General features: G+C 37.1%; 1 protein-coding gene across 1 annotated transcript in view; it reads right to left on the bottom strand.

The window, feature by feature from the left end:
* The window catches only part of LOC128991300 (ATP-binding cassette sub-family C member 4-like), a 48,031-nt gene extending 24,453 nt beyond the window's left edge, over window positions 1-23,578 (bottom strand). Inside the window, exons 1-13 of the mRNA XM_054414079.1 lie at window positions 23,499-23,578; window positions 22,811-22,921; window positions 19,184-19,318; window positions 18,003-18,207; window positions 16,328-16,407; window positions 15,501-15,643; window positions 14,725-14,881; window positions 8,368-8,504; window positions 7,718-7,830; window positions 1,938-2,186; window positions 1,579-1,743; window positions 1,045-1,166; window positions 169-266 (exon numbers count right to left, since the gene is read on the bottom strand). Coding sequence (XP_054270054.1) covers window positions 169-266; window positions 1,045-1,166; window positions 1,579-1,743; window positions 1,938-2,186; window positions 7,718-7,830; window positions 8,368-8,504; window positions 14,725-14,881; window positions 15,501-15,643; window positions 16,328-16,407; window positions 18,003-18,207; window positions 19,184-19,318; window positions 22,811-22,921; window positions 23,499-23,563 — 1,780 coding nt within the window. The 5' untranslated portion in view covers window positions 23,564-23,578. The remainder of the gene's footprint in view (window positions 1-168; window positions 267-1,044; window positions 1,167-1,578; window positions 1,744-1,937; window positions 2,187-7,717; window positions 7,831-8,367; window positions 8,505-14,724; window positions 14,882-15,500; window positions 15,644-16,327; window positions 16,408-18,002; window positions 18,208-19,183; window positions 19,319-22,810; window positions 22,922-23,498) is intronic.
* Window positions 23,579-24,714: the final 1,136 nt, after the last annotated feature.

Raw genomic sequence — 24,714 nt, 5'->3', positions numbered from 1 at the left:
TTAGACCACCGAGGCTGATGGCTACTGACAGTTTTCTTACGGTAATGTCGTTCCCTCAGCTAATAAGAAGCCCACAGCTGTCATCGTAGCCTCTTCTATACCTCCCCTGAGTAAATACCCAAAAGGTACAAGTAACTAATTCTAAATTGGCATGTATTGCTGACCAACCTTCAATGCAATGATAAAACAGATGTTTGCTGACATGAGAATCAACTGCTGATAGAGGGTCGTCCAGAAGGTAGATATCAGCTTTCTTGTATACAGCCCTAAAAAATACTAAAGCATTAATATCAATCAAAAAACAACCAACAAACTGTAATTACACCTGTAACGTATACTGAAGTTTACATCTGTACCAATTGAAATATTAGGTTTCTGTATGTTTTCCATCACACAATAACCACTGGACCAAATTGTTGGACCAGATTATACTTAACGAGTGGTAGTACCACGAACTTTAGGCTCAAGGTAGTCATGTAGTGGGTTCGGATCCTGGTACCTGCCACTACATTTTATCAGCAAAGTTTGTTTAGCTTTTCACCTTTGTACTGTAATATGGCTCCCTACTTGCATTGCAGGATACGTTCCACACGCACAGAACTCTGTGACCCATTTAGACGGGCAAATGCAAGGTAAAAGAGGTGTAAATAAATAAATAAATTTGAGTTTCACAAGTTTCAGCCTTGCACACACAATTATGCTACATTTCATCAAAATCAGACTACAATTGCTCTAATTATTGTAATTACCAACACATGTTGGCTTATATATAAACATTTGAACGAGTAGTGTTTTTGGCCTCTGGGGAGATAAAAATGAAAAAAGGAGACATGGATTTAGATTTTACTATGCCACCTATTATAATACCTTCTTCCCTTGGGGAAAATTTTCTAAAGCTTACGGAGAAAATAAAATCTTGATTGTAGAACACTCGTCTAGTTCAATTCAACAACCCCCCTCTTTTGAAAGAATCAACTACTTTTGGTCTGTAAAAATGGAATTTAAAATCATAATGCACTTAATTAAACTATTTTAGACTCTCACCTTGCCAAGCTGATCCTTGCCTTCTGACCTCCTGAGAGAGACGCACCCTTCTCTCCCACCAGAGTTTTGTCTCCTCTTGGGAGAAGTTCAAAATCTCTCTCTAGCTGACACACCTTGCACACCTATAGTAACATTCATCTCATAGCCTATATTAAATTTAAATTGCATGCGCATGTCCTCTTTACCAAAATTAACATTTGAAATTAAATTATGGTTATTTGCTTATTGACTGGAAAATAGTAGGAAAGTCCCATTTCAAGTGAAGGGAAATTTAGTCAACATTGACACTCTAGGTTTTGCTGGACATAAAATAAACATTGTGTGAGGATTTTACCATAACATCATTAATTGAAAACCCCATGACAAATGGCTTCTGGGTCCGGTACAGATCTTGCCTGGAATCAAACCAGCGAGTTGGCAGCAACCTTCAGATTTGAAGGCGAGCACTACTCAGCAACTCAGACCAGAGTGGCACTCAAGATTGTTTCAAGACAAACTAAAACTACCAGACTCCCTCATGTATGTCATACTCACAGCTTTGTACCTCGAAGAGTTGTAGTCTTCGTGGAACAAGATGTTCTGTCGGACGGAGCTGCTGAATATCCAGGGTTCCTGAGCTGCGTAGGACACTACACCTTGGACCTTGAACTTGCCTTCCTTCTTGATCAGCTCTCCGAGTAGCAGGTTCAACATGGAGCTCTGAATCAACAATTATAAACCTAGGTACATTATCTAGACAAAGTGTTTTTTTTAGTGTTGATAGACAGAAGGGTTAATGTAGAATATGGAATTTGAATTTAAGTTGTTAAATCTATCCGTTTTTAGTCCACTTAGTAGACACCTCCTCAAGTGTGATTTATATTTTATATACCTGATATCAGCAGTTTACTAACCTTGCCAGAACCTACAGGACCTATGACAGCCACCAGCTGACCAGCCTGAATGTCCAGGTTGAGGTTGGTCAGTGTCATATCTCCGTTCTTGGTCCACTTAGCGGAGACTCCCTCAAGAGTTACGATGGATCCTCGCCACTCTCCCTCTACCAACACTCCTCCATTCTCCATACCTCCTCTATTTTCATTTTTGGCTTTTTGCATGTTTGTTGACACCACTGGTCTGTACTCATCAAGAAGAAGAAACTCCTGAAATTGTTGAGATTACAAAACTGTGGTGTAAACATATACACTTTCAGATCAAATATACAGTATTAACAGAACAGTATTAACAGTATAAATATGAAAGCAGAATTATCAATCAAACTGTACTGTGAATTAGGAATTGTTTTGACTTATGACACTATTTTAGATCCATATGTTAAATTTGTGTTCTTACATAGGTTGGTGGAAAAATTATACACATTAAGGTTCTGTTTTAAAAAATCTTTGAAATAGGGTTAGGTTTTGAACAAAACCCTGTTTAGAAAACTATAGTCCATTCACAAAATTTAGGCGTTGTTATATATTCCAAATAATCTATCTTTTATTTAATATTGATCATATGACTGGAATAATTTCATATTGAAAATAATTCAATGTTTACATTTATTATTAAGAAATAAACATGTATCAAGAGTTGTGTTCATATATTTTGTATTATTTGTATATCTAATAATTTGGCGACGAGGAAGAAAATGACTGAAATACAAGACCTTATATCTACTTTGAACAGTTTTATGACATTAATGACACAACATACAAGTCAACAGACAGAACAGCCTAGATCAAAACATAGTACCAAGGAACTACTACAGAGCAATGCCTTGATGTTTGATGCTTATGATGAAAGTAAGGAAACGTTTGAAAGCTACACTCAGCGTTTAGAAATATTTTTTAAAATAAAAGGATTGACAGACAATGATTCAGAGACTGAACAATTGAAAGGTTTATTTTTAATCAATTGCTTAGGTGCTAAGCACTACAATCTGATCTGTAGTCTAACATCTCCAGACAAACCAGACTCAAAAACATATCAAGAATTACTTATATTACTATATGAGCACCTAAGCCCAAAGAAGAACATACTTACAGAACAGCACAAATTCTTATCCCGTTTACAAGATGGAAATGAATCAATCACAAATTATGTCACAGTCCTCAAACAACTGGCTTGTTCAGCAGATTTCAAATCTGGGTGTAAAGAAGGAAAATGTACAAAATCAGTTATAAACCTCATGCTCAGGGCTCAATTCATCAGAGGCTTATATGACTCGGACATCAGAGAAAAAACTCTTACAACTGGGGGAAATATCATTTGACAAAGCCTTAGAAATCGCCTTGGCTATAGAGGCATCAAAACTTGACAACCAGATTTTATATACTAGTAATAACCAGAATGACATTCACAAAATAAGTAAAACAACAAAGAACAATATCGGCCCTAAGAATAAAAGTTTCTCAACCAAAAACCATTTCTTTAATGACTCAAGCAAAAAGAAAGACAGGAAAAACAAAAGGCTACAAAGACTTGGACTTTTAGATGTCTGTTTGCACTGTGGAAGGAATAACCACGAAACACAAAATTGCCGATTAATAGATGAACTAAATTGCAGGTATTGTCATAAAGATGGACACATAGAAAAGGTTTGCATAGCGAAACGAATACAGGAATTACAGTCTTCAGAGAAAAATGTAAAAAGAGTTGATGAAATTGATTCTGAATATGAATACGACGTTCAACGGATCATAAATGTATTGAAGAATGACGAAGGAGATGACAGAATGATGATTAACGTATCTCTAAATGGTAAACAGCAACGTTTTGAGTGTGATTCCGGAAGTCGTGTAAGCATAATAAATAATGATGACTTCAAGAAACTAGACTTACATGTTCCAGTTTGCAAAACAAGTGCTCTTTTTCGATCTTATACTGGACAAATTTTCAAACCAATCGGGGTCTGTACCCTAAGCATATCTTACGAAGGGAGATCTTGCAGAGAGGATCTATACATTGTAAATCTACCTAAAAACGCTATTCTTGGAAGGGATTGGATTCGAAAATTGAAAATTAACTTACACAATATTAATCTTGTTAATATGAAGAAACCAGAGGTTGATACCAACACTATTGTCAAATCTATCAAGCAAAGATTCTCAAGCGTTTTTTAACAATGCATTGGTAAAACACCCAACTTTACATGCTCTTTAAAACTAAAGGATAATTCAAGACCTGTGTACTTAAAACCCAGACCAGTACCTCATGCTCTTCGAGAAGCTGTTGAGAATGAACTGAAAAAACTTGAAAAAGAAGACGTAATAGAGAAAGTGGATCAATCTGAGTGGGGAACACCGATTGTTGTGATTCCAAAAGCAAATGGAGCGGTCCGTATTTGCGCGGATTACAAGGTAACTGTGAACCAACAACTACATGACAGTCGTTATCCAATACCAAGAATAGAGGATATCCTTAACAAAATGAGAAATGGAAACTATTTTTGCACTTTAGACATTTACAAGGCTTATTTACATCTTTCAGTGGACTCTGAAAGTTCTAAGATCCAGACAATTACCACACATAAGGGTACATATCTAGCAAAAAGACTGTTTTTCGGAATTAAGACTGCCCCAAATGAATTTCATAAATTTATTGACCAAGTCGTACAAAATCTTGAAGGGACAGTGGCTTATTTTGATGATATTGTTGTACAAGGCTGCACTTTTGAAGAATGCAAATCCAGGCTCATAAAGGTCTTAGAAAAATTGGAACAACACAATCTACATGTGAATGTTGAAAAATGCAAGTTTTTTGAGAGAAAGGTGCAGTATCTGGGTCATATCATCAGCAAAGACGGTATCCAGAAATCACCAGAAAAGGTGAGGGCAATCCAGGATGCTCCCCGTCCAACAAATATCACAGGAGTGCGTCAATTCCTTGGACTAGTACAGTACTATTCAAAGTTCATCAAAGATGCATCTACACTGCTAAATCCCTTACATCAGCTTCTAAGGAAAGAAAAACGTTTTCACTGGTCCCAGGAATGTGAAAAAGCTTTTAATTGTGTTAAAGAAGAGATAGCAAGTGACACAGTCCTTACTCCATACAACCCAGACTTACCCGTGATACTTGCTACAGATGCTAGCCCTGTTGGCTTATCAGCTGTGCTGTCTCATAAAATGCCAAATAATGAAGAGAGGCCTATTGTATTTGCCAGCAGATCCCTCACTGCTGCAGAGCGCAACTATAGCCAATTGGACAGAGAAGCAACTGCTGTATATTGGGGGTGTAAAAAAATGTTCGATTATATATACGGAAGGAAGTTTACTCTTGCCATTGACAACAAACCACTGATGACCATATTTCATCCAGACAAGAAACTACCATTGTTGACTTCATCCAGGATGCTTAGATATGCTCATTTTCTTTCAGGATTTGATTATGAGATCGTACATAAAAAATCAAACGACCACTGTAATGCAGATTACCTCTCAAGACATCCCTTGCCAATAAAAGAAGAGAATATAAATGTGGTTGACGAAGATTACACTGTTCGAAGAGAGACAATACACTGCATAGCAACCGATACAATCATGGCTAAAGACATAGAAAAAGAAACATCACTTGACGAAGAACTCTCTCGCTTAAAGGAAAAGCTCCTAAACGGAGAAGTCGCTGACCCAGAAATATCACTTCAAGACGGAATTATTTTTAGAGGAAATCGTGTTATCATTCCAAAAAAGCTACAACCTAAAATCCTCCAAGAATTACACTCAACACACGTAGGAATAGTGCGGATGAAGAGTCTGGCAAGAAACTACTGTTACTGGAAAAACATTGATACAGATATTGAGAGTATGGTGGCAAGTTGTAAGGCATGTTGTGAGAATAAGAAAAATCCAGAGAAGGCTCCTACCCATGTTTGGGAAATACCAAAACGCAATTGGCAGCGAGTCCACATGGATTACGCAGGACCTTTTCTGAATCACAACTTCTTGATTGTTGTAGATGCCAGGTCAAAGTGGCCAGAAATATATCCGATAAAAAGTGCGCCAACAACTGCCAGTACTATTCATTACCTCAGAGAAATATTCAGTCACCATGGCCTACCAGAAATATTGGTCAGTGACAATGCCACAATTTTTAAATCTGCAGAGTTTCAAGCATTCTGTAAACGCCAAGGAATAAGACAACGATTCATTGCACCAGGAAACCCCTCTACAAATGGTCAAGCGGAAAGATTTTGCCAAACACTCAAGACAAAACTGAGGTGCATGCAGTTTGAACAGGGCACTTTACATGAAAAACTATGTGCACTATTATTTCGGTACCGAGCTACACCACTGAGTACTGGTGCATCCCCAGCACAATTAATGTTTGGCAGGAACTTGAGAACCAAGCTAGATCTCTTAAGGCCTGGCGAAGATGACAAAAATGAGGCTCAACAACCAATATTTAACAAACATTACAATATTGGGGAGAGAGTACAATCAAGAAATTACGCAGGATCCATTCTGTGGAAATTTGGAACTGTGGTGGAAAGACTCGGACGACTTCACTATCTCGTAGAAATTGATGATGGGTATGTAATAAAACGCCACTTCAATCAACTTCGAGCTTGTCAAGTGCCAAAAGATTCTACTCATTACAAAAGCCCTCTACCTAGCTCATTGACACAAACAAGGCAATAAAGTTCAAACAACCGATGCGACCCAAAAGCCAAAGTACCACTAAGCCAAGTAAGCCAAAGCAAACTAATCGAACTTTAATATTCCAAAATACCAATCAAAATTGTTCAAGACAACCTATATTCATGGGAAATACAAGGTACGGTATGTTAAGGAAATCAATAAGCAATTCAGAAAAGTCACAAGATACAGAAAATGTCTCAAGTAACACCCCAAGCTGGGAAGGAACTATAGACACTGAAACATCGGGTCCTACAGCAAGCACTATGCCTAATATTGAGGAAAAAAGCCCTATACATAACAATGAAGCGTCAAGTACAATCCATCGTACAAGCAGCCGACAAGAGGCCGAAGAGCCAAGTACACAACAAGACGCTGAAGTGTCCAAAGCAAACTCACAACCAGATGTTCCTGTCCCTAAAATTCGCCGCTCATTGAGAATAAGAAAACCAATTAAAAGGATGAACTTGTAAATGAACATTCTCTTAAATAAGTAGGGAGGAATTGTTATATATTCCAAATAATCTATCTTTTATTTAATATTGATCATATGACTGGAATAATTTCATATTGAAAATAATTCAATGTTTACATTTATTATTAAGAAATAAACATGTATCAAGAGTTGTGTTCATATATTTTGTATTATTTGTATATCTAATAGGCGGTGTAAGCGGAATGTTACCTGGGTTTCCCCCATCACTTCTTTAGCTTAATATATCAGCTGATTAGCTGTCAGTTGTTTTTTCAAAGTTAAAATGAAGTGGAGGGGGTGGAATCGCTTCCCCTCAAACAGCCAAAATTTAGTGAGTGGAGTACAGACTACAGACTCTTTTGAATGTATTAAATTAATCATAAGAGAATAATGTGTTTTGTTTTAATGATTGTGGAGCAAAAATTGTATTTATACTGATAAAATAAAAGTAACAAAACAAAGTAATATCAGCCAATTTTTTTACTAATGAAAATACTTATTATTTTGTAATTTTTATCATAAAGCAAAACAGTATAATATTCTAATTAATTTCACAAAGTAACATACTGTTGTCACTTACTTGTATTCTATGAATGGAAACCAAACATTGATAAATTTCTTCAAATCCTCGAGTGACAAAACCTCCCAAATTGTTGGCGAGTTGGACGAAGTAGATAAGCATGACAAAGACATGTAAAAGAAAAGATAATACAAATATTTATGTGTGTATTTGATCAAATATTAAAATTATAGACAAAATAATTAGAGTAAACGTATCAATAGAAGAGGTGCAAGCAAGTGAATATACAAATATATTATACTTTTTATGATTGTTAAGGGCTGTTTCCTGAAGGAAAGTGACAATGTTTTGTACACCTTGGCTGTTAGCTATACCCAACATTAGTATCATTAGTGAACAAAATACCCAAACATGGTAGTTCTAAACTTGACCCCAAGTTGAAACATATGTTAGGTATGAGATGCTTTTGTTCAGCTCTACATCCAAGTCACTGGTTATACTGGCAATGTAGTTTGTAAATGGATGTTAGGTTGTGTAACTCATTATGTTCAATATATCGGCCTTTTGACCCTAAAGGTTAAAGTAAAATCAAAATGTATATAGTTATAAGTGATTCAGGAACAACGTTTCATGGACAATGTTGACATTTATTTTATAGCAATATTTTGTCACAAAAAACTACAATTCCAACTATTTTTCTATACTTACAGCGCTTGGATCTATTTCAGCATCACTGAGAACCAAAACCAACAATGTACAGAACAAGCTGACTCGAGGGGAAAACAGGGAAAAGATCATGAAACACAGGCGAAGGAAGGACAGCTTGCGGAGGATTTTCAATTCTAACCTGTAAAAAGAAATTATCTACCTGTAAACTAGTTGTTTTCTAAAATTTCTGATGGATTAGAAAAGCTTGAGCCAGAACATGCTCAAGTTTGAATTTGAATAATTAAATTTTAGGTTTTGAAGTGTTGCAAAACTTTGATGTTGGTCTTACAATGGAAGCGGTCAGTACTTTGTTGATGTAATTCGGACTACAGGCGGATATAAAATACCTGTTTAGAAAATTGTATCTGTAATCAAGGTGTTTACTCAAATTAAAAAGGTTACAATTTTAATCTCACGAAGTAAGAACAAGTTGCAGAGAATCATCAAGGCTAACCAGTCAAAAGATATATTCTGTTTGTGGTCCAGTTGTTTTCTTACATATTAAACATTAAAAAGATAACTCTGAGGTGTACTGCCACTTTCACTCAACTGGAATCCATCTTATATATTAAAAACTTTTGCAAAACTGATGACAGCTAGCCTGATTACTGGACCGAATTACATGTGGGCTGTACCAAAAGAAAGGTTATAAGGTCCTATATGTGCAGGTTTTATATTTTGTATTTTGAGAATATTTATGTTAATTGGGTCAAAAATGGAAATTCAACTTTTCTTATGAAGATTTAATTTGGAGTTAATTCTATATATTAAAAGACAAGCATGTTAATTCAAAACCTTTTTTCTCAGCTTCTGTGCATTGCAGGGAAAATCTACGCATACTGTTAAGCCCCGTTCACACGGGGCGAGTTTACAAGCTTCACGCCGGCTTTTTTACACGCAGCTAGTAAAATAGCTCAGTGTGAACAACGTACTCGCTCAAAAGCTGCTTGTAAAAAAGCTCTGGAAAAAGTTGACGCTGCCGCTACTTTACACGCCAACTCACCAGCTTTTGAGCGAGTAGGCGTGTAAAGTAGCCCAGTGTGAACACAGTTGCTTGTGCTTGTGTGCTTGTTACTCAAAGATGTTGGAGGATTTGGTTCAAGCCAGCTACTGAGCGAGTGGAAAAAGCATCGTGTGAACGACTACAAGCGCACTCACCGACTCGCTGGCGTCTTTCTACACGTCTGCGAGTTGACAAGCTCCGTGTGAACGAATACAAGCACACTCGCCAACTCGCCGGCTTCTTATACGCTGGCGTGTAGCTTGTAAACTCGCCCCGTGTCAACGGGGCTTTAGAAAGATATTTGCCTGTAGATGTGCAGAATCTTACTAATAATATTATAAACTAGCTGGCCCGACAGACGTCGTCCTGTCCTAATGTGGTTTTATGTCAAGTGCTCGTTCATTTTCAAGATGAGCTCGTTCGCATGGCTCAATCACGTCCAGGTTGAAGTTCGTTAGCTATGCTCACTCACCTTTTGGTTGCAAATTAGCTGTTGTCATGAATTAAAAAAAAGTGCTGCACCCTGTTGGTAAACCTATTAACTTTTTAATGCTATTGAACATCACAGAATCAAATTGTTTAGTTGAACCAGCTGTTAAGAATCTTGAATTCCATTTAAATATGAGTACTGATAAGGTTAAAATGGGAAACTCCAGAGCCACTGGGGCGGAGCCCTTTTGACGAATCTGCACCAAACTTCACACAAACCATCCTTGAATAATGCTTAAAAATGCCTGAAAGTTTCATTACAATCTGTTAAGCGGTTTCGGAGTCCATAAAGGACAAACAAACAAACAAACATAAATTGGATTTTATATATATAGATGTGAAAGTTTGTGTGTTTGTTTGTTTGAAGTTCAATCACGCATTAACTACTGGTTGGATTGGGCAGAAATTTGGTATGGTGATAGCTCACATTCACGATTAACATATATACATATTCTTATCTCAAAAATCCTTTCTGAAATCCTTTCTGACTCCACCCCAGCGTTGACCCTGACTTAATAACATTTTATAACAATATTTTAACAAAATCTATATTTTACATTTTATGTTTCTAATAATATTTTATACACTTTTTGTTGGATTGGGAAATGGAAAAATTATAATTATAAAAAAGAAACCATGTTGACTTGAGCAATAAAAACAATGTAATGAAAAAGTAAACAGAAAGAAATTTTAACATATGATAAATAAATATACACATGTTAAATGCAGATCAAGGGGGAAAAGTCTTGAACATACTGCCCGCCTTAAAGCAACGAAGTGCTTTAACCAGAGTCAAGAAATGGCGTTTCACGTTGTAGTCTGGTGGAACAGTCAAGCTTCTTTTGGAGGGACACTATTTCATCTGCAAAGGTGGCTTGTTGAACATGTTGAAATATCTTGAGACAAGCTTTGTAGATTTCAGACGATGGGAAAGAACCACTGAGACGGTCATTTTGATGATGACAATTGTGGATGAAGCGGTTAAGAAGAGTGACAATGCGTTGGAGTTTGTTCCACGATGAGTAGGCAGAAAGAAGTTCCCACTCCTTTTGAGGTGCCGATGTAAGAACAACCAAAGGTGTCTTCTTGATTTCTTCTGACGAAGAGAGGTCCTCAGGAGTGAAGTGCGAGGTAGGCCAATAACAATTGGGGAGCTTAAGCCAAGGAGGGCCTGTCCACCAGAGCGGATGGTTGACAAGTAGGGAAGCAGAAATTCCTCTTGACGCACAGTCTGCAGGATTATCAGTACTTGATATGTGTCGCCAAGAGTCGATGGGAACAAGTTCTTGAGTTTGAGAAACCCTGTTGGCTACATATGTCTTGAGTTTGTAGGGTGGAGTCCGTAACCATGTCAAGACTATTGAGGAGTCACTCCATAGATACATATTTTTTATGGCAATTTTATCTGAGAAGAGCGAATGACAATGTGCTACTAATTGCGCGAGAAGATGAGCAGCACAAAGCTCAAGGCGAGTAAGAGTTACTCTTTTGAGAGGAGAGACACGAGTCTTTGAGATTATTGGGCAAATGATGGTGTCACCATTAGACATCTGACAGCGGAAATATACGACAGCAGCGTAGCCACTCTCTGACGCATCTGGGAAGCCATGTAATTCTACGGTGCATGACAGGGAAAACTGTAACGCTCGAGGAATAGAAATTTGAGATAAATATTGAATATCGATTAGGAATGAATGCCATTTTTCGGCGAGGTTAGTGGGCAGGGGATCATCCCAGGATAAGCCTGTGGTCCATAGTAACTGCATAAAACATTTTGCTTGCATGATGCAGGGAGCGAGAAATCCACAAGGATCGTAGATTTTTGATATGATGTTCAAGATCGAACGTTTTGATGGATGAGGGTCCATAGGGAAGTTAAGGTTGTAAGTGAAGCAGTCAGAGTGGGGAGACCAATGTAGGCCAAGTATTGTGAAGTGTGGCTGTTCAGAATCTTGGAGAAAGACGGGAGTCTCAAGATGCTCCTTGGGGAAAGCTTGTAGAAGACGATCAGAGTTGGAGACCCATTTACGTAATTCAAATCCTCCTCTTCGTAACAGGTTGACCAATTGATCTTGAAATTTCAAGGCCGTTTCCTCAGTATCCGCACCAGTGATGATGTCGTCAACGTAGGTTTGTGTTCTGAGTACTTCTTCAGTTTTCTTTTGACGATTTGGAAGTTCTTCCTGAGTCCAGAATCGCTGAAGTGAGGACTGAAGGTCAACATCATTGGATGAATGTAGGGAGACGGTGTGACTGATGAAATTTGGTGTGGAATTTCTTGGTATTTCACAGGGTGCAGAACCCATCACGATGTATCCAAAATGAGTTCCTATTACGTGGGGCATATGTTGGCCAAGAGAGTAATTTTCATGAGTTAGTAACTTAGGGAAGAGAGAGCAACCAAGCACGATATCAATGCGTCCTGGCAGGTGAAATGATGGATCAGCTAGACAAAACCGTTTAGTGAGCGATAACACTTCCGGAGAGACTGGAACACGAGGTAAGTCGTCAGTCAATTTGTCTAAAATGAGCATTGGATGTTGCGGAGATATGAGAAATCCAGAAAGAGTTTCAAGATTGAGGTAAGTTTGCCCATTACTCTTAGTTGCATTTTGGCCAAGTCCAGAAAGTTGAACATTTGACTTGTAGCGTCGAGCGTTTAAAAGTTGAGCTGCTCGTTCGGTGATTAAGTCGCACATGGAGCCGGAGTCAAGTAAGGCACGGAACACATGAGATGTGCCTTGAACTGAAGTGACCTTTATCAAAAAAGTTCCCAAGAGTATAGTGGAGCTTTTAAAAGGTGGCTGAGAGTGATCTTGTGAAGTTGACGTCATTGAGGTTTGAGTAGGCTCATGTGGGTAACTCACATTTGCATTGACAGGCTTAAAATGATTTTGATCAACAAGAGGTGCAGGGAAATGTAACAAAGTGTGATGTTTCTTGTTACATGTACGACATGAAGTTTGTGAATGGCAATCTTTGAGGTTATGATGGCCTAGACACGAGACACAGCGATGATTTTCTTTGACGAGGTTATGTCGCTCATGCGGAGATTTATTTTGGAACACACTGCAGGCATAGATCTTGTGTTCGTTTGAGTTACATGCAAAACACTGCCAATGAGTCGGTTTTTTAATGCCTGTTGAGTGAGATGACTGATGGGGGGAAGTGTGGGTCGTGGCCATAGCAACGTTTCTTGAGCGAAATTGTACTTGCTTTTGTGTAGTGTCTTTGGGTGCATGAGCAAAAGTGTTATTAATTTTATTCAGTGTGGGAGCGCTGTGTAGATTTGCATCCTCAGCCTGAGAGCATTCAGTGTTCAGATATTTTATTATATCTTTGACCTCGGGAAGTGAGTGAGAATTCGGCTGATTTTCGGTTGAAGACCGGAACATTTCAAGCTTTTTGCGTAAATCAGCATCCATCTTACGCAGGAGCAGTGCGGAGAGAAGGGGATTATTATTTGTAATGTCACATTCCAAAGCTTTTAAAGCTTGCGTGTGTTCAGTGAAACAATTTACAAAATGGCGAAGTCCTGTTATAGTAAATACATTAATGGTAGGAAGGTCCAAAATGTGATTGAGGTGCAAAGATTGTAAGCGGCGTTCATTGTGATATCTATCACGGAGGAGATTATATGCAACCAAATAGTTAGCTTCAGTAAGATTCAAACTTTTGACTAAGTCGAGGGGTTCTTCGTTGAGTACACTTAAGAGGTACTGAAATTTCATGACACTGGAAAGCGATGCGTTGTGGTGTATTGCAGTATCAAACAAATTTATAAAACTTGTCCAAGTTAGTGGGTCACCGGAGAATTTTTGTAAATCCAATTTTGGAAGGTGTACTGCTTGCGAAATCGGTGTTTGGTGAAGAGAAACGGAAGAAGAGTCACTTAAGATAGCAGAATTTGAAGGTTCAGGATGGGACATTAAGAACTCAATAGTAGCCACGATATGAGAAAATAAACTTTCAATTTCATCCAGGTCTTGAGACAATGTCTCGTCAGAGATAGGATCCTCTTCTAAGACTAAGACCCGTTGCACATTGTTGTCGAATTCTTCTTTTCTTTTACGAATTTCATTTAAATGAGCATTTAGTTGTTTAATTTGAATAGGGGTGAGTTGTTCCGTTGAGGTAGAGTATTCATCAACAGTATCTTTAAGCTTATTAAAACGAGTTTTAATTAGAGATGTTGAGCGAGTGTATGTGGATGACTTAAAATCAGAAGTTTTAGGAGCCATTAAAGTAGTAGAACACAAAATTTACCAACAGCACACACAATATAAAAAGGTCTTGAGTAAACACAAAATCTCAGTTTGAAGTCAAAACAATGAATTGTACATCAAAGATACAGATAATAATTTTCTTTCAATCAAGTTTTTAACTAAAAGGAGGAATGTATAGTCTATTAAGTGCACAAAAAGTTAATAAACTTGAGCTTGTTTGATTGATTGGCACCAAAAATATAGTATTAAAGTAAGTAAAGAGTTCATTTCATATCGTGATCTGAGTCCAAAAAGATTATAATCGGGTAAACTTCAAAAACAATAAATTAATAGTGGACTGTAAGGGAACTGAGTAGAACATTTAGATTATAAATGGGGTAACAAGGAATGAATATAGTTACCAGGTTTTCATCCGGCTGCGAATTAGGACCAAATGTTGGATTGGGAAATGGAAAAATTATAATTATAAAAAGAAACCATGTTGACTTGAGCAATAAAAACAATGTAATGAAAAAGTAAACAGAAAGAAATAATAACATATGATAAATAAATATACACATGTTAAATGCAGATCAAGGGGGAAAAGTCTTGAACACTTTTACTTCAACTCACAACAACTGAAAATGTATAATCCAACTTACATTCTCGCATGATCAATGAAGGCCTGGAAAGGTTTCTCCCAAGCGTAGTATTTGATCACCTGGATACCCAGCACTATTTCATCCATCATCCGAACCCTCTCATCTGTGCGCTTTACTACTTTTAGACGGTAATATGCAGTGAACTTCGCGTTGGCAACTGCAACAGATTTTCTACATCTATCAAATCAAGCTGACCAATGATTAAAGACAGCGTCAATACCACAGAGAAATATAAAAAAAAAACTATTTGATTTTAAATATATATTTCATTTTTTATGACTATAGTCTTAATTTTAAGTTTCTGGTTTTCTAATTTATATACATATCATGAAAAAGATTACAGACTAACACAATCCTCATCACATCAGTCTCATTTTTGTTTAGCTGCATGGTAAATATATCAAATAAAACTTTGTTCTAGGTCCAAGCCACAATTGGCTAACATGGTTAGACATAACACAAAATTAAGAACCCAATGAGAGCTGTACAGTTTTCAGCTTTTAGAGACAGGTATGTTATTAACTAGGACAAGCAATTGTGATTCTGCTATGATCGGGTAGCAAGCAGAAGCAAACAAACTTTTATTTAGTCTTATGCTTGAGTAAAATGTAAACAAAATGTACAACTAAACAGGTGATAAAAATTTACACCCCCACCACCGAAAAACCTGCAGACTTCTTGTATGAAACAAGTATCATGTAAATCAAGATTTTAAAGTACTTTTAATGGATAGTTGAATGATTAAATTACCACAATTGTTATGGATTCCAACTTACACTGTATGACGAGAATTATCACAAGAGCCGCGGCACCAGCTAAACTGGCTGGTCCTCCAATTTGGTAATTTAGATATATTAGAATTGCGGACAAAAACGGAGCACTAAGCATTGGCATCATCATGTACGTAACCAGCTCAAATCTGGAACACCAATGTTTCAATCAATCAATCAATCAACCAATAAAAAAGATGGCATGTACCCCATCCATTATGTACGGTGTCTATGAAAGAGATCCCTGTCAAGGCAACACAGTGACGACGATAAGAGACCGCCCCCCCCCCCCCCCCCGGAAAATTGGATCGCAGGGCCCCCTCTCCCAATAATCTTTAAAAACATTATCACATGTATTGCCACCTAAACTTACACTTTAGCTTGGCACGGCATCTCCCGAGGCACCGAGGCGTCATTGTCGTCTTCCATGATCGCGGCAAAATCGTTAATACTTCCTGTAGTCTAGTCATTAGCCTATCATAGTCTACCGTGATTGCAACCAAACCTATGACATCATCAGATAACAACATCATACTACTTCAATAAAACTCATTGACCAATGACATGATTGTGACTCAGGATGGTATGCTCAACTGGTCTGCAACTTGAGCACGTGATAAAATGTTATTTAAATTAAATTAATTATAAAAAAATATATATCATAATAATATATGTTCAAATCATTATTCTTTTTTAATTTCCAAAACAGGGTTCCTAAAGAATTGTACAGCTAATTTTGACTTGTATTCCATTGAAGTTTGCTAATTCACGTTCTTCCTTAATCACATCCCATACAGCTCAATAATTTGACTTAAACAATACAATCAGATTACCTGGCGACATCGTTAGAGACAAGGTTAATGATATGTCCAGGGGAGGTCTCCGACATGGCAGACTGACTTAGTCTCAAACACTGAAAATAAATGTACAATTAATACAATATGTTTATTCTCAATAACAATACAACAAGCTTTAGCAATGCAAAAATACCTCCGCCACAGAAAACCTGCAGACTAAGAAAATGTCCAGGGACCTCGGCCTAGGAGAGGGCCTCACTTGGGGCTACAGTACTTAGGAACTTTTTTTTCTCTTGAAAAATGAATTTCATCGGTAATATGTTAGGAGGCTCAAATTTTTTGCAGCGTTGTTATTCTTACATTCAACATAGGCGTCTGCGAAGATTGCGCTATAAAAATTACAATTTTGCCATCGTTGTGGGAAAGAACTATGAAGTCTCTGCTACTGTGTAAGATGATCAAGATTTTCCTGTGGTTACAAGAGATGTTCATGGTTTTGGTTTGGTTTCACTGCTTTGCCAAGTCAAAAATGATATCTCCGTGATCGCAGAAGATGTCCAAGACTTTGTTGAGACTCCAAGGGACTTTTTCGTTTTATTTTCAATTTTGTTTGGTGTTCACAATCCCGGCTTTATTGCTGAAACCGATTACTGCAACAATTGTATTTTTTAAAACCAATGATTTCTAAAGCAACCCGATTTTGACCTGATTTGGCCAAAATGTTTCACACACACCCCTATTGTTATGCTAAAAAAATTGAATTATTTATTAGCTCATCTTCTAGCCTACTAGGTCTATTTCGTCGGACAGTTGAAAACAAAGGATTGAGTGTGGCTAAAGCCCCCCATACACTATCCAACATGTTGGACGGACATGTCGGGATCCGACGTCTTGTCGAACATATTGGACAGTGTGTGGGTTCCAACCCGACATGCTCGACGGATATGTCAGGTCGGATGCTCGGTCCAGTAGCACCACCCGACTCGAGCCGTCCGCCTGACATGTTGGACCGTGTGTAATTGTAATAATAAACAAAAATGTTAATAATAATAAACAGTTCTGGTCAGAATTTATTTAACTCTACAGAGACCAGAAGGCGTTGTGGGATGTCAAAAGTAAACTCTATTGCAACAAACATGCACATAGGGGCACGATATCCTGATGGAAAAGTGCAAGGAACTGTATCCAGAGTTCGATTTAAAGTTCGTTAAAAATAAAATTGAAAATTTAAGAGCCTAGTTCCATAGGCTCTAAAAATCCCTAAAATCATCGCTAAAAATCCCCCTGAAACAGTTAACAGTCGTCTCAAAATCCATCTCAGAACTAATATTTCACCTGACTTGTTGGGTAACATCCTCGATAGTGTGTGGGAAACACCCGACATAAGTCAGGTTGGATGATGGGTCCGTCGTCAGGTCAGGTTGTCAGGTCGGGTGGCATGTTCGATAGTGTATGGGGGGCTTAAGCCATGAGACTGTACATAGTAGGTCTAAATAAAAACATTTGCTATGTACAGTCTCATGGCTTAGCCACATTGAGGTCATTAATTTGAAACAATATCACGGTGTATTTCTAGGCCCCCTATGCTCCAGGTACTGAAGAATGAGATCAGTGGGACCTGTCTGGGGTGAGCCACCCCTCATAGATCCTAAATACGGCACTGTGTCTACTTTTATAGTCAAAGCTAAAACATATAATTTGACATGTTTACCTTGCGATACACCATAGAGATGCAAGCAGCTCGGACTCGGATGGCGAATAGTTGTGCAGAGTTCATGAAATGGACAGTGATCAGTCCAACGATGAAAGTAGTGAGAGAGAGGGTGGTAGCGGTGAGCAGTGCATCGGACTGAGAGAGAGTAGAGGCCGGCTTGAAGAAGTGAAGCAGGACACCGAGCAAGTAGGGACTTAGAGCACTGAGGACACAATGATGAATGATAGGATAAAAGAACTTGTAGTTGGCCTTAAAATTGTTTATTGATGTCCACTCCTAAAGTCTACAACAGATGATTTCAGATTAGATTTCTACGATGTGTATTTCAACTTTCAAGGTTAAAGAATGTTGAATGAATGAAATGTTAGCATTGTTACCAAGATCAGCTGGTTTCAAAGCTAGGACAATTTATCAATAACCCAATGATTTAGAGCAAAAAGGTTGTTAACTGAATTTCTTTTAATTTGATTCGGATGAGAGCAGTGAATTTGTATGTAGTCTAAACTTATACATTTAAAACGTCTTGAGGTCACAAGCTTTTTCTAAACCCAAAGTTTTACCCACCCAATCTTGAGAGGTCCCTCAGCTAGTAACTTAGTTGTGTCTCTAACTCCCAGAGCACAGATCACCCATAGGAACAGAGGTTTTTACCAGTTCGGAATCCCTGAAGGCGGCATCAAGATCTCTCACCCCTAGCATTGATTTCGGTTTAACGACACTAATACAGTAGACTCACTCTTATCCGGACATCAGTTTAACCGGACTACACTCGGCGGAAATGACATCTCTTTAACCGGACAATTTTTGTTATTCTTACATGGTTTATTCTAAAAATGCACATTGGTTTAACCGGACTAGATTGGCAGGAAGTGGGCAGTACTGAAACGACTGTTCTCGTGGGAAAGATTTGAGACCAGTGATCACGTTTCTAAATACAATACTCTAAATTTAAGTCTAATATCACAGTAAACAGTCCGTTTTAACGAGTTTTTGGGGACGTCGGGACTGGCCTTGGTCCCGAGGAGTCCGGATAAGAGGGAGTCAACTGTAGTTGTGTTTGTATCCAGGATATCTAAAAGTTTGGCTAAGAAAGTCTTTGCACAATACAAGAAACATAGAAAATTTCACATTTTAGAATTAGAATTAGAATTAGAAACATTTTTGGCAGCTATACTTACGCAGAGATTAGATCTTTCAAAAGATACAGCAAACACATGTAAAGAAACTGCAGACCAAATTGCCTGATAATGGCTTTTGTCAGGCTAGGGGATCGCTTGTGAATTGATGCTCTATTCTTCTCCTCCTCCCATTTTCTAAAAAATTAAAATGATAAATGATAATGACTAAGTTTGTTAACCAATGATCTCATAGTTAAGCTGGGTTTTCCTAGGCGAGGAAGCGGAGAGCGGAGAGAGGAACGCGGAGAGCAGAAAAGAGATTAACATGGTGTTCTGCTACGCTTCTAGGAAAACAGTAACATTAAATTACCTAAGACAAGTGGAGTCCGCTCTCCGCGTTCCTCTCTCCACTCTCCACTTCCGCGCCTAGGAAAACCTGGCTTTAAGATTACTAGATAAAAACAGTATTTAATAGATGAGTAGTTATAATGCCCACCATAAAAGCTAAATTTTGCTAGAGATATTTATTCTACATTGAAAAAAAAAATAGTAGAATTGGGTTGGAATTCATTGAATGTATATGAGTCAATGTGTTTTCCACTTTAAAATGGCTATCTATATAATTAACTAGCTGTACCCTCGGGCTTTGCCCTGTTTAACTTCATAAGTGAGCTCGTTCGCACGCCCTGGTTGAAGTTCGTTCGCTACGCTCACTCACCTTTACGTTGGAGCTCGTTCGCTGCGTTCACTTGCCTTCAGGTTAGCTCGTTCGCTACGCTCACTCACCTTTGGGTTGCAAATTAGCTGTTGTCATAAATTTAAAAAAATATTAGTGCTGCACCCTGTTGGTAATCCTTGTACCTTTAATGCTATTGAACATCATAGAACAGAACCAACTTGTTTAATTGAAACAGCTGTTAAGATTCATTAATTCCATTTAAATATGAGTACTCATAAGGTTAACATGGGAAACTCCAGAGCCACTGGGGCGGAGCCCGAGAGTCCGATCAGAATCAAAACTAATTAGTTTTCCTATTTAAAGCCTAAAGAATCAGTGTACCAAATTTCAGCTTCCTAGGTAAATGGGAAGTAAGAGAAATAGTGATGAGTGAGTGAGTCAGTCAGTGAGTCAGTGAGGGCTTTGCCTTTTATCTATATAATTAATACGCTACATGAAACTTTGTCGGTTGAACTCCTCCGCCATTTCTTAACCGATTTTATCCATTGACGTCTCATTGGAAAGAGCGTGTCGCGTAGATTTGCAAACTGGCCTTACATTTTTGAAAAAGTCCCTTGGCCTCTGCCCCATTGGCTTTGAAAGTTCCCATGCTATCCTTATGGAGAACACAATTGTTTACATTTTGATCAGCTGTAATTGCTGTTATTTATTTTATTTTTCAATCCAATGAAACGCATTGAGTACATTTATTTACTACAGTATTTGAGTTTGTGTAAACATAACCCCCAAGACGGATCGTGTTAGTATGGTTGTATCTCAAATTTGTGGATTTATCGTTGTTTTGTATAGCTATAATGTGTTTAATTGTTGTTTTTTTCTTTTAAATGCCTACGACGTGAAGACAACGAAACATAGACAGGAGGCGTAATCGTGATAACGACCGTAGCTACAGAACAGTGGCGCGTAATAGGCTTAACTCATCAAGTCAGCACCTGACCCTGGACAATCTCAACTATTAAGTTATAAATGCGCCCTAACACTACCCCAAAACGACTTTTTGTTCTCAACTGGCCCTCTATCAATGACCTGTGTTGGTACAGCGAGGCATTTTGAGAAGGAGAAAACCGGCCGGAATGCTTTAGGTTTATCAATAACGAAGATAAACATGGTCTGTGTTACACACCAACCGGTAATGTTTGAGTTGACTCTTTTGAACTCATTGTAAATATGACTGTTATTCGTTTTGAAATAACTCCTGTAATACTTTGCAATCGCTCGAATTCGAGCAACGTTTACACTAGTATATATAGATACGCTACATGAAACTTTGTCAGTTGAACTCCTCCGCCATTTCTTAACCGATTTTAACAGTTGACGTCTCATTGGAAAGAGCACGTCGCGTAGATTTGCAAACTGACCTTACATTTTTGAAAGCGTCTCTTGGGCTCTGCCCCAGTGGCTTTGAAAGTTCCCATGTTATCCTTATGGAGAACATAATTGTTTACATTTTGATCAGCTGTATAATTTAATTGCTGTTATTTATTTTTCAATTCAATGAAACGCATTGAGTAGGCTACATTTATTTACTATTTGAGTTTGTGTAAACATAACCCCAAGACGGATAATAGAGATCGATGATCGTGTTAGTATGGTTGTATCTTAAATTTGTGTATTTATCGTTGTTTTGTGTCGCTATGACGGATCGTGCTAGCATGATTGTAACTTAAAATTATGCGTTTATCGTTGTTTTGTGTAGCTATAATTTGTTTAGTTGTTGTTTAATCTTTTAAATGCCTCCAACGCGACGACAACGAAACAGACAGATGGCGTAATCGTGATAACGACCTCAGCTACAGAACAGTGGCGCGTAATAGGTTTAACTCATCCACAGTCAGCACCTGACCCTGGACAATCTCAACTATTAGGTTACAAATGCGCCCTAACACTAGGCCTACCCCAAAACGACTTTTCGTTCCCAATTGGCCCTCTACCTGTGTTGCATGTATAGCGAGGCATTTAGAGAAGGAGAAAACCGGCTGGAGTGCTTTAGGTTTATCAATAACGAAGATAAACATAGTCTGAGTTACACACCGGTTATCTTTGAGTTGGCTCTTTTAAACTCATTGTAAATATGACCGTTATTCGTTTTGAAATAACTCCTGTAATACTTTGCAATTGCTCGAATTCGAGCAACATGTACACTAGTTCATATTAAAGAATAACTATAGGAGAGATAAGTACTTAAACAAAGGAAAATTATGTAAACTAGCTTTTACCCTTGGGCTTCACCCCGTTTGACTTCATATTAAGTATTAATAAAACTATTGATTGGTTAAGTTAAGCTGAAATAAACAAAACAGAATACAGTAATACAAACTAATGATCACACCTGATTTTGAGGTAATAATTTGAAAGAATAACAAACAAATAAGTACAGCTAAGGTATTTTTTTTTAAATAAGTATAAGTTCCCTTTAGAAAGGAATTATGTCCTTTAAAGGCAATTTATGAAATAATGGATGGTTTTGCACAAGGTTTCTTGTCATGAGGAACATTTCAAGTACAGTATATGGTTTATGGATGAGTGACTCTTAGTTTTCTCAAAAGTTCAAGGGTACTTTGGGATTTATATATGGATAAAACACACTATTTATGAAAACAGATTTTTAGAATCGAAGAAATAGTTATATTTGTTACTATTTTGTAAAACAACAATGAACAAAGTCAGCTCCCGAAAAGTTATAAAATATGTCCAATAGTCTAAATATTTAAGAGCTTTTTTAACAGAGTTAGTAATTCCAGAAGATACTTAATAGGTATTTAATAAGTAGAATCTAATACATTAATCTGAAATAATAATGAGAGTTATCTATATTTTTAATATGCTAGTTTATTTCTAATTTACTCTGTTATAAAATCACTCCTGTAACAATTGCTCAATTTCGAGCTAAGGGTATACTAGTATATTTTAAATCTGTTAAACAGTTTCTACTAATAAATTATACATACTTTTCAAGACCATTTGTAAGGAATTCAGATTTATGATCTGGCATAGCTTCAGGAATGTCATCTTCTTCAAAATCTTCTTTGTTGCCTTGTCGAATTATATCTATCATCCACCTGTATAAATTAAAACAACTACAGTGTATGGATAGACATAAGACTATCTGTTGGATTGTTCTATGCAACAGTTTTATCTTTCATGTTTACAAGCTTATTAACAAATCATCGTCACCAACTACGGTACACCGGGAAAGTCAAGTAAATTTCAGTTGTAGAATTAACATGCTTCTGTTCATAAATTTTGGCAGTTGTAGGGGAAACATTTCCATACCCTCCACCAAAATTTGCAGCAAATTTGCAAAAAGCAGATTTGAAACAGCTGGTCAGCTGTTATAGTGAGCTCTAACCGTCAAGCTGTAACATACATCAAGAAGAAAAGTGGTGGGGGGAACCCCCTGAAACTGCCTAAATTTAGTGAATGGACTATACTTGGTAATATAGTTGCTGTAGGTTTGAATAACAGTTTAGTATGAAAATTAATCCTACATTGCTTTAACAGTATTATACGTAATGTAAGTAGTAATACTATGTGCATAGTTAAAGTAAAGTGCATATTAAAGCCTAGTAACTTATTTACATTCTTTAAAACTTTATCAATAAATTGAAAACGTTTCTTAAAAATCATTGTACTTACAAGAAAAACAATCTTGAAACAGCGCTGGCCTTGATCTTAGGGTTGGCCCGCGGCATCCGTACCATGGACCTCACACTTGCGTCCATGTTGAGAATTGACTACCTCACCTCATCACAGCCTTAGCCTCGCACTTATCTTTGTATTTACTTAAATCTTAGTCTGTCATATAGTTACTGTTATCACACCGCTACCAAATAACTGTAAGATCATAATTCAACTAACACAAACATTTTTAAGTGTTTGACTTAAAGTTGTGTACAGTTTTAATAGTGTCACCTATGATTCCAATTTTGTATCCATGTAAGGAATTTATGAAATAAAAAATCCTCTTTACAATTATTGTAAAATCAAATGATTAAAAAAAACATGTTAGTTTATTGTTGATTAATATAGTTTTTTGTTTAGTTTTGCCATTTAAAGATTTATGACTAACAAGTGGTCCTGGTTTAAGAATCAGCTTCTCTTAGTGAGTAATAATAAGTAGTTTTGTCCTCATCCTTTTTAATTCGATACATGTCAATTAAATACACATCATAATGTGTCAGCAACATAATGCAGACCTGGAATAAAGATTTTTATTATTTTTGAAGGTAAAAACAAAAGTAACAGCTTTATTAGTTCTGTTTATTTATTTATTTGTATTTACTCAGCCCGTTAGTTGGCCTTATTTTTCAAAAGTAAAAACTAAGGTTAGTGCTGTATTTTTTAGAGTTTCCTTTTTTTGTGTAAAATAATCGTTCATTATTAAATCGAACCCCAATGTCAATCGAAAATCCAACGCTGAGACATATTTTATGTTTCCAACCTTTCACTAAAAAAAGAACAAAGATTGTTATATTTTTGCTGCATGAAATAAAAAAATCTTAAGACTGTAACTAAAACTGAAATTGACAATAAAAGTCAATGTTGAAACCCAAGTCAGTGTACGATTTAGTTGGGCCTAGCTGTAGGCCTATTAATTGAATATTGATCCGTTTAACAAAGCAATAGCTACGCTTGAGAGACAAAATCAAAATCTTTTTGTGAGTAATAATCATTCTTATTTTTATATAAACAAACTTTTAACAATATTGATTTTTAAAGAAGTAACTTATACACACTTCCGTATCACAAGCTGTTTTGTCAAAAGTTTAACCAACACTGGTTAACAAACATTCCCTTATCATGTATGGCATCTCTCTGCAAATATACAACTATTACTTGTTCAGTAGAGTTG

Source organism: Macrosteles quadrilineatus, unplaced genomic scaffold, assembly GCF_028750875.1.
Source record: "Macrosteles quadrilineatus isolate MER2022 unplaced genomic scaffold, UCM_ALF_1.0 Scaffold_4__1_contigs__length_99947679, whole genome shotgun sequence".
NCBI lineage: Eukaryota > Metazoa > Arthropoda > Insecta > Hemiptera > Cicadellidae > Macrosteles > Macrosteles quadrilineatus.
The sequence above is the reverse complement of the archived record's forward strand: the minus strand, read 5'-3'. Positions and strand labels throughout refer to the sequence as shown.